This window comes from Rhinopithecus bieti, unplaced genomic scaffold (genome assembly GCF_001698545.2).
Source record: "Rhinopithecus bieti isolate Rb0 unplaced genomic scaffold, ASM169854v2 scaffold_10354, whole genome shotgun sequence".
Classification (NCBI taxonomy): domain Eukaryota; kingdom Metazoa; phylum Chordata; class Mammalia; order Primates; family Cercopithecidae; genus Rhinopithecus; species Rhinopithecus bieti.
Genome location: NW_016806491.1, coordinates 1,317,279 through 1,328,545, shown reverse-complemented (window position 1 = coordinate 1,328,545; position 11,267 = coordinate 1,317,279). Strand labels below are relative to the sequence as shown.

General features: G+C 41.9%; 1 protein-coding gene across 1 annotated transcript in view; it reads right to left on the bottom strand.

The window, feature by feature from the left end:
• SRSF12 (serine and arginine rich splicing factor 12) overlaps positions 1-11,214 on the bottom strand; it is a 20,123-nt gene extending 8,909 nt beyond the window's left edge. The window contains exons 1-2 of the mRNA XM_017876817.1: positions 10,974-11,214; positions 741-847 (exon numbers count right to left, since the gene is read on the bottom strand). Of these exons, the coding sequence (XP_017732306.1) occupies positions 741-847; positions 10,974-10,993 (127 nt within the window). The 5' untranslated portion in view covers positions 10,994-11,214. The remainder of the gene's footprint in view (positions 1-740; positions 848-10,973) is intronic.
• Positions 11,215-11,267: the final 53 nt, after the last annotated feature.

Here is an 11,267-nt window from a genome sequence, read left to right as displayed (position 1 = left end):
CCAAACATTTAAGTTTTACTACTTGGGATATAAATATAAAAGAAACATAAGAGCAATCTGTAAATATCTGGAATTACATATACTGGTTTGTAATATCCCACTAAACTTCCTTATGTATATGAATTATATAATATTAAACCTAGCTATAATGGAAATTAGCTATATAAAAATAAATAACTTTTTTTAGGAGGTTGTTCACTGGTTTAATTAAAAAAATAACAAACAGAAAAAGCTCAAGATACGCAATATAAAACGAGACTGGCAATTACCTCAATGTCACTTGATCTTGAACCTTGACCTTTACTCTTTAAGGCTTGCAAGATGGACTTTACAAGAGACGCAGAACCAACAAAATCAGACTTGGCTTTGACTCTGGAACTCTGAGTAAATGTAGGAAAGCCGAAGTCTCAACCTGGTGTTGGCTTTGTCTTTTGCTTGATAAAGACTTCCCCTCTTCCAGGTCTTTATATCTGTGTCCACCCTCCCTCTTTACTCCTTGATGCTTGAACTTTAGGTGCCTTTTGTCTCGCCTGCTGGGTTTATGCTTGGATTCTAGCTAACAGGTTGGTTCAAACTGGGGGGTGCTTGCCAGCTACTGTGGACTGCTTTAGATCTTCTGAGATAAAGAAATAAACACATTTAATTAGGCAATATTAATCTCGTAACATATGCCACTGAATACATATACGTATAAGCACGCATATACAGTATATTCACATGCACACAATAAAATAAAGGATATTGAACATAAGCAAATCCTCTTGGGCGGCGAGTGTAGAAGTCAAGTGGAATGTAAACGTCTACTATAGGGCCATATCGACCAAACTCACGGCGCAAGTCCTCAGGCCTGAAGTGTTTTAGAAATAAGGCAAAGAAATATGAATAGCTGGATTAAAATATTTTGCCTACAGAAATCCACTTGAAACCTTCAAAAGAAAGAACATCATCTAGACCAGCATTATCTAAAATTGTTTTCTGTAAGAATCATGCAGGTTTTGAAAGAAAGGGAAAAAAAGGAAAAAAAATTCCCAGGCCAGGCGAAGTGGCTCACACCTGTAATCCCAGCACTTTGGGGGACCAAAGTATGTGGATCACTTGAACCCAGGAGTTCAAGACCAGCCTGGGCAACATGGTGAAACCCTATCTCTACAAAAAAATACAAAAATCAGCCAGGTGTGGTAGCATGTACCTGTAGTCCCAGCTACTCGAGAGGCTGAGGTGGGAGAATCACCTGAGCGTGAGGAGGTTGAAGCTGCAGTGAGCCAAGATCACACCACTGCACTCCATCCATCCTGGGTGGCAGTGAGACCCTGTCTTGAAAAAAAAAGAAAAAGAAAACACCAAAAAAACCTCCCCAGATTCTCACACCTCTCTTACAGGTTCTGATTCAGGAAGTCTGGAATAGAGGCTGGAAATCTGTATCTTTACAAGCACTCCAGGTGGTTGTTACGCTTAATTTCTAGAAACACTGACCCAGGATATCCACCTCTGAAAGTTATTATAAGATCTAATAAGTAATTGTTGCACTAAGAACACATTCATTTTGCCTCACTTTAATTTCATGTTTATGTTTATCTTGTTTTCAGATAGCAAGAATTAGATTCTAAAGAAGTCCTAAAATTATTTATCAGGCTTTAAAGAAAAATGGATGTTTTAATATTAAACATAAAACAAAGTAACTACTGTATTCCCAAATTTGATAGGTATTTCGAGCCTGCTATATGCCTTCTAGTGTGATTAGGAACTTCAGAAGGGATACCAAAAAAAATTAAATAGCATGATATTCATCTTCACGGAGCTACAATTTAACTGAAGAGACAAAATATTTAGCAATAATAGCTAACAGTTACAGTGCATTTATATATTAGCCACTGTTCACCTTACAACCACTTAATTCTTACAACTTCCCTGTGGTTATTCACAGATGATATAGACAAATTACGGGTGATACAGACAGATTTCAGGTTATTTACAGGTGATACAGGCAGATTACAGGTGACACAGACAGATTAACCCTTCTAAGGTCACTGAGCCAGCAAGTGACAGAGCTAGAAATCAAATTTTCAGTCTCACACTGGTCCATCTTAACCACTACACCCTACTGCTTCATGGTGCTATCACAGGGATTCTGCATCAAGCTATGATCATACAATGTGGCTCAAGAGAAATAAAGATTCAAAGATGACTAAGAAGCTTCGAGCTTGGACAAATGGAAAAAAGATGGTGTCAGTGACAAAAACTAGCAAAGAGCTAGATCAAGGAGGAAGAAAAGAGGCGAAAGCAACTTTCAGGTTTAGAAATGCAGAATTTGAGGTGATGGTAGAACATCGATAAGAGCTCTATAAGCAACAGAAAATTGTGATTATATGCATTATATTAATTAGTATGTATTAATATAATTATTAGAAGCCAGTGATTAAGGCTAGAGATGGGGATTTAGAAATTATTACATATAAGACTCAACAAAAATTGACTAAGCATCCACTATATGCCAGTAGCTCAGTCAATATTATGACATACTTTATTTCACTTAATACTAATAGAACATGTATTTCACTTAATACTAATAGAACATGTTTGTTTTTACTATTAGTTTTTGAGGACAGTGACAACGTCTTTTTCTTTCACTTATTCAGAATTCAGCAAATATTTATTGAGCATCTACTATGTGCCAGGCTCTAGGAATATGATGAGAAACAAGAAAAACACAATTCCTGCTCCCACAGACCATGGAGTGGTATAAAGGGTCTCAACCTCTCCTGAGTACTGTAATCATCTGTGAAGGGATGTTACAGACATAGGCACCCCAACCTGATGCATTAACTCTGGACCTAATTAGTATTTTCCTTAGTGAGGCCCAGTTATGTTTTATTTTTTCAGGATTTCATAGGCAATTCTGAGACTGAAGGTTGAGAATCACTGCTAAAGTAGGTGTCTTCACCAGCGTATCTCTGTACCTAATGTAGCTGCTGGGCACACGGTAGGTACTCAATACACATTTGCCTATCAACGAATAAAGAATACATTACTGTTACCATTTAAGAGTTAAGGAGACTGAGGGTGAGAGAAGTTACCTTGCCCAGCGATCTACACAGCCAGTAGCAGAGCTAGGATTCAAATGAGGGTCTCCTAAGACAACAAATCCCATCAACCAAATGTAGTGGCTAAGAGGAAAGGGACCACAGATAATATAAAGGAGGAGGCTGGAGCACTGTGTACCACAGAGGTCTGGAGTCCTGGAAGCCAAGGGTGATGGGAGTCGGATGGAACAGGTCTTTTCAAAACAGCCAATTCCCATTCACTGTCTCCACTCCCTCACCTGTTAGCTGTTGTTTTGTTTTCATTTATTTTTGTACTTTTGGTATGATCTACTTCAACATTCAAAAAAGTACAGAGAATAATAAACACCCACGTATCTACCAATAAGATTTATTTTCTGGCCGGGCAAGCTGCCTCACGCCTGTAATCCCAGCACTTTGGGAGGCCGAGGCGGGCGGGTCAGGAGACCAAGACCATCCTGGCTAACACGGTGAAACACTGTCTCTACTAAAAATACAAAAAATTAGCCGGGCGTGGTGGTGGGCACCTGTAGTCCCAGCTACTCGGGAGGCTGAGGCAGGAGAATGGTGTGAACCCAGGAGGCGGAGCTTGCAGTGAGCTGAGATCGCGTCACTGCACTCCAGTCTGGGTGACAGAGCAAGACTCTGTCTCAAAAGAAAAGATAACAAAAAAATTATTTTCTCAGTATTTGACATATTTGCCATGATTTTCAGTATTTTTTAAAGAAATATTACATCCTTCTGTTACCAACGGAGGGTCTTGACAATGAGTCCTCCAGGTTCTTGGCATTTTTAACGAAGAACTGGACAAAATGCACAAAGCAATGAAAAAAATGAAGCAATGAAAGCACAGATATACTGAAATGAAAAGATAATCCACAGAGTGGGAACAGGCTCAAGCAAGCGGCTCAAGTGCATCCATTACAGAACTTTCTAGGGTTTAAATACCCTCTAAGGTTTTCCATTGGTTACTTGGTTACACCCTATGTAAATGAAGACTTGGCCCACCACCAGTCTGGTGGAGGGAGGTGACCAATCAGAGGCTGAAGCAAAGCTACAAAGTTACACATGAAGACTTGGCCTGGGACCAGTCTGATTGGTTGCAGGAGGGGACCAGTCAGAGGTACTTTCCATTTTTTATCTGTAATACAGTGCAAAGGGAGTAGCCTCTGATCCTTTTGTCACTTGGGTGTAGAGAGGTGGAGTTCTCCTTTTGATTCAGTTCTAGGAAGTCAGTGTGAATCAGCCTTAGGTTCCCTGCCTCCAGACCCTATTCTCCTGCTTCAGTATCACTAGCAGAGAAATTGGTAGGCTGGAGGGTATGCCTATCTCAGCTTCACTACATGTTCTTCAGAGTGGCCCAACCAACTTACATTTCCAAAAACACGTGTTAGAATTCCCACTGTTGCCCAGGCATGGCAGCTGACACCTGCAATACCAGCAGTTTGGGAGGCCAAGGTGGGAAGACTGCTTGAGCCCAGGCGTTCAAGATCAGCCTGAGCAACATAGTGAGACCCCATCTCTACAAAAAAATTTAAAAAAATTAGCTGGGCGTGGTGGCTATAATCCCAGCTACTCAGGAGGCTGAGGAAGAAGGATGACTTGAGCTCAGGAGCTTGAGACTGCAGTGAGCTATGATCATGCCACTGCACTCCAGTCTGGGAGACAGGGTGATACTTGTTTTGTCTTTTATTTTTTTTTGGAGATGGAGTCTTGCTTTGTCGCCCAGGCTGGAGTGCTATGGCGCAATCTCGGCTCACTGCAGCCTCAACCTCCTAAGTAGCTGGGATTACAGGCATGTGCCACCACACCCAGTTCATTCTATTATTAGTAGAGATGGGATTTTGTTATGTTGGCTTTTAAAATTCCTCTTGAAAATATGTTGTAGTTTTTTGTGCACAGGGTTCTGCATGTTTTTTGTTAACTGTTTTCCTAAGTATGCCTTTTGATGCTATGGTAAATGCAATTTTTAAATTGTCATTGTTTTCAATTGTTTGCTGTTAATATATAGAAATAAAGGTTTTGTAAATTTACCTTATATCCTCATAACTTACTAATTAGTTCTAGCAGTTTTTTTGTTCATTCCCTAGTATTTTCTATGTAAACAAATATGTCACCTAAGAATGGTTACTTGTATCTTTCCAATTTTTGTATTTTATATCTTTTTCTTGCCTTGTTGCACTGGTTAGGACCTGCAATAAAATGTTGGAGGTTGTAAGAGTGGCATTCTTTTCTTGTTCCTGATTCTACAAGGAAAGCATTGTCTTTCATCATTAAGTATGATGTTAGCCATGTTTTCTATAGATGACATTTATTAGGTTAAGAAGTTCTCTTCTATTCCTAGTTTGCTCACACTTTCTGTTTTTTTTTTGTTTTTGTTTTTGGAGACAGGGTCTCAGATCTCACTCTGTCACCTAGACTGCAGTTCCATTAATACACTATATTTGACATTAAAAAATTATTCCTTTATACAGTACAAAGGCAAAGATATTATTTTTCCTAAGCCACATCTTGTTTCACCAGTGAAAAGAAAACACAAATTTTAAAACTTTATGTATTTTGATACCGAGTCTCACTCTGTTGCCCAGGCTGGAGTGCAACGGCGTGATCTTGGCTCACTGCAACCTCCTCCTCCCCGGTTCAAGAGATTCTCATGACTCAGTCTGCCTGGGATCCTCAGGTGAACCGCCCACCTCAGCCTCCCAAAAGTGCTGGAATTACAGGCATGAGCCACCTCTCCCAGCCTAAAACTTATTTTTAAAATTTCTCCAGTTCTTGTGTTCAATTTCATTTCTGTCAAATTTTACACTAATTCACAAAGCCTTTTAGTGTCTTCTGCTTTTAATTTTCTAAAAATTGATTTTGTTTTAAAACATTCCTAGTAAATAAAATTTGAAAATATTTGAAAAAAGAGGAAAATTAAGTCCTACTGTCCAAATGAGTTTCTTTCTAGTCTCATTTTCTTTTCTTTCTTTTTTTCTTTTTAGAGACAGGGTCTTACTCTGTTGCCCAGGCTGCAGTGCAGTGGTGCAATCATAGCTTGCTCCAACCTTGAACTCCAGTACCTAGGACTACAGGCACCCATCACCATGCCCGGCTAACTTTTATTTTGTAGAGATGAGGTCTTGCTATGTTGCCCAGGCTGGCCTTGAACTCCTGTCCTGAAGCAATCCTCCTGCCTTGGCTTCCCAAAGCACTGGGATTACAAGCATAAGCCACTGAGCCTGGCCCTAGTCTCATTTTCCATATATAGTTTTTCCTTTTTTCATTTTTTAATATAGTTATGCACCACATAACAATGTTTCAGTCAACGATGAACCATATATATCATAGTGGCCCCATAATCTTATAACAAAGCTGTCCTAGACAGGTGTACCTTTTAAAAAATCTTGTACACCATATTTTTAGTGTCTTTTCTATGTTTAGATACATGTAGGTAAATGTCTTACAATTGCCTACAGTATTCAATATTGTAACATGCTATACAGGTATGTAGCCTAGGAGCAACAGGCCTTACCACATAGCCTAGGTGTATAGCTGGCTTTACTATGTAGTAGGTTTGGGTTTGTACAACAACAGTATCACCAAATGGATTTGTCAAAACCTATCTCTGTCCTTAACTGATGCATGACTGTAATTGAAATCATGCTGTGTATATAATTTTACATACATTTTATTTAACATTTTATCCCAATGATTTATTATTATTATTTTTTTTTGAGACACAATTTCACTTTATCACCCAGGCTGGAGTGCAGTGGCCAGTACTGGCTCACTGCAACCTCTGCCTCCCAGGTTCAAGCGATTCTTCTTCCTCAGCCTCCCTAGTAGCCAGGACTACAGGCAAGTGCCACCACGCCCAGCTAATTTTTGTATTTTTAGTAGACACAGGTTTCACCATATTGGCCAGGCTGGTCTCGAACTGACCTCGTGATCTGCCCACCTGGGCCTCCCAAAGTGCTGGGATTACAGGTGTGAGCCACCGTGCCTGGCCCAATTTTTTCTATTATTAGTAGAGATGGAGTTTCACTATGTTAGCCAGGCTCGTCTCGAACTCCTGACCTCAAGTGATCCACGCGCCTCGGCCTCCCAAAGTGCTGGGATTATAGATGTGAGCCACCGTGCCAGGCCCCAAAGATTCTGTTTATAAGCATACTAAATGTTAAAGGCTATTTATTTAATTATTTTTGAGACACAGTCTCACTCTCACCCCTGGAGTGCAGTAGTGCAATCTTGACTCACTGTAGCCTTGACCACCTGGGCTCAGATGATCCTCCCATGTCAGCCTCTCAAGTAGTTGGACGACAGGTGCGCACTACCACACCTGGCTAATTTTTTAATTTTTTGGTGAGACAGGGTTTTGCCATGTTTTCCTGGCTGGTTTCAAACTCCTGAGCTTAAGTGATCCACGCGCCTCAGCCTCCAAAAGTGCTGGCATTACAGGCATGAGCCACTGTGCCCTACCTTTAAAGCTAATTTAAAACATGTTTACATGTCACATTGCTAACTTATACTGTATACCACTTGGTACTAAAAGGTTAATATAGATTACATGTGATGATTCTAACTTCATATCATCATTCACCTGCTATTCGATCTTAGGCAAAATACTTAACCTAAATGTTGGTTTTTCATCTATAAAATGGGGTTAATAAAGAACATACGGCCAGGCATGGTGGTTCATGCCTGTAATCCCAGCGCTTTGGGAGGCCAAGGTGGGCAGATTACCTGACGTCAAGAGTTCGAGACCAGCCTGGCCAAAATGATGAAATCCCATCTCTACTAAAAATACAAAAATTACAAAAATTAGCCAGGCATGGTGGCACACGTCTATAATCCCAGCTACTCGGGAGGCTAAGGCAGGAGAATTGCTTGAGCCCAGGAGGTGACAGAGCAAAACTCTGACTCAAAAAAAAAAAAAAAAAAAACCACAAACTATACATTATAGGGTTACTGCGAAAATTTAATACATGTAAGGTTTTTAGTATGGCACCTAGTACACAGTGAGTATTCAACAAATGTTAGAGATTATTTCATTCATGCAATATAATCTTGTAGAGTTTGATTGTATGCCAGTGGCAGAGCTAAAAAAACAAAAGTGAAAAAATGGAAAAGGAAATCTGTACATCTCAACTATCAGTCTCAATCACTCATTGGTGAATGAAGTACATAGATCAGAGATCAGGTGTCACCTGCAGATGTGTTTTATTTGGCCTGCATGACGTTTAAACATTTAAAACAATGTGTATAAACATGAAATTGCCAATATTTTACTGCTTTTATTTTTTATTTTTAGTTTTTGAGACAGAGTCTTACCCTGTCGTCCAGGCTGGAGTGCAATGGTACGATCTCGGCTCACTGCAACCTCCACCTCCTGGGTTCAAGCGATTCTCCTGCCTCAGCCTCCAGTAGCTGGGATTGTAGGCGTGCACCACCACGCTCAGTGAATTTTTTGTATCTTCAGTAGAGCCTCAGTCTCCCGAGTAGCTGGGATTGCAGGCGTGCACCACCACGCTCAGCGAATGTTTTGTATCTTTAGTAGAGACGGGGTTTTACCATGTTGGCCAGACTGGTCTTGAACTCCTAAACTCGTGATCCACCCACCTCAGCCTCCCAAAGTGCTGGGATTACAGGTGTGAGCCACTGCGCCCGGCCACAGCTTTTATTTTTTTAGACTTTCTAAAGGTCTCTCTGCTCCAGGCTGGAGTGCAGTGGTATGATCATAGTTCACTGTAACCTTGACTTCCCAGGCTCAAGTGATCCTCCAACCTCAGCTTTCCCAGTAATTGGGATTACAGGTATCATACACCAGGCTATATTTTACAGCTTTATTTATTTTTTGAGACACAGTCTCACTCTGTCGCTCAGGCTGGAGTGCAATGGCCTGATCTTGGCTCACTGCCAACCTCCACCTCTGGCGTTCAAGCAATTCTCGTGCCTCAGTCTCCTGAGTAGCTGGGATTACAGATGCCAGCCACCATGCCTGGCTAATTTTTGTATTTTAGTAGAGATGAGGTTTCACCAGGTAGGCCAGGCTGGTCTCGAACCCCTGGCTTCAAGTGATTCACCCACCTCAGTCTCCTAAAGTGCTGGGATTACAGGCGTGAGCCATTGCGCCCAGCCTTATATTTTACAGCTTTCAAATCTACAAATGGGATTTTCTTTTTCTTTTTTTTTTTTTGAGATGGAGTCCTCGCTCTGTCTTCCAGACTGGAGTGCAGTGGCGCAATCTCGACTCACTGCAAGCTCCACCTCCCGAGTTCACACTTCTCCTGCCTCAGCCTTCCGAGCAGCTGGTAATACAGGCGCCCACCACCACACCTGGCTAATTTTTTGTATTTTTAGTACAGACAGGGTTTCACTGTGCTAACCAGGATGGTTTCCATCTCCTGACCTCGTGATCCGCCTGCCTCAGCCTCCCAAAGTGCTGGGATTACAGGCGTGAGCCACCGCACCCGGCCATGAATGGGATTTTCATATGATTCAACTTAATACTAACATCTAAAGACTGAGTTTACACATACAAAATCCAGATTTCTGATTTCTCTTTAAAACTAGGAAGATATGTTAACAGTAAGTCCAGATGTCTACATGGCAGCTGTCAGCTGGAGCCTAGAGGCAGATGCTGCTCCTTTTAGATGGCATATTTCCTTTTCTATTTGCTATTCTATTTCTATTTGATAGTCCACACCATCCTACTGTGCCTTATAAGCTGGCAGCCTCACTCGTTTGTATTACCCTGGCCGGCCCCTGTGAACCATTAGAATTGGAAACCTCTGATTTTTCTACAGACACCCTGAAAAGGCTTGATGCTTACTCTGTTTTCAAGTTGTCTGTTCAACTGCGAGGTTTTTAAATTCTGCCCAAATCATGAATTTTGTTCGTGTTTTCTATGTAATATATTGATAAACAGACTGAGAGAAGAAATGTAAACAAGGCACCTTTTAGATGTTAACTAAGATATATTAATCACAGCATATAGTTGATACATGTACTTGGGGTGATCAAATACAAAATACTTGGCCGGGCACGGTGGCTCACTGTGGCTTTGGGAGGCCGAGGTGTGCGGATCACTTGAGGTCAGGAGTTGGAGACCAGCCTGGCCAACATGACGGAACCTCGTCACTACTAAAAATACAAAAATTAGCCGTGTGTTGTGGCATATGCCTGTAATCCCATCTACTCGGGAGGCTGAGGCAGGAGAATCGCTTGAACCCAGGAGGCAGAGGTTGCAGCGAACCAAGATCGGGCCATTGCACTCCAGCCTCGGGGACAAGAGCGGGACTTCGTCTAAAATAAAACAAAATAAAATAAAATAACTAAAAATAAAAAATACGTAACATTTATTTACTTCTCAAAGGTAAATTATAATACTCATCTCAGATGACTATGGAGTCAAGAGCTCCATATATCTGTACCTGTCTAGTCAGTCCCAGGTAAATCACTAAAACTCTTAGCTTCTGCTTTCCCTTATGTACAATAAAACAGTACTGCATAGGTAGAAAGGTTGGGGGAAGTAAATGAAGTAAGCCCAGTGAAATGAAAATGTCTATTAACACCGTTCCCTCTCCCCCGTCCCCAATTTCTCCAGCTCCATTAAGGAAGGAAGTGCTATATGAAGAAGTCATTCCTTAATATCTGTGTTCACACACTCTGTAGACAGAATTCTCAAAAGAGGGGTAGGGCATCAGGATCAACCAGGTGAGTCTATCCTCAAGCCATTAAAAGGGGTGTTAATACTGGACTCAGAACTTTAAAAGAAAACCGCACCGATCTCATTCATTGAAGTTATTTTTTGTGTGCAGAATAAAATTGTGTGAATAAAATGCAAGCAGCACCGTCTGTAAGTAGACCATAACTGGGGGAAAGAAACTGTAAGGCCCAAGTACGCATTATGGTACAGTACGTTCTCACCAGCTCCAATTCCTCTTCATCTAGGAGGGTTGGACGCGCGGTTTTATCGGGGCATGGCGACAAAGGGCTGAAACGCGGGCACTCGCTGGAGCGAAAACCCTCCCGGCTCGAGGCGGGGAGCGATCTGGGCTCCGGAGAGGGGCGCCCCGTGCCCCCACGGCCCGCTGGCTGCGGCGCTGAGGCGCGGAAAGCGGCGCGGGCCCGGCAAGCGATGTGCGCGGCGGCGGGGCTGAAAGCTGGCCGGGAGGGCGGAGGCGCGAGTCCCGCCCAGGCCGCGGAATAGTCAGCGGGCTC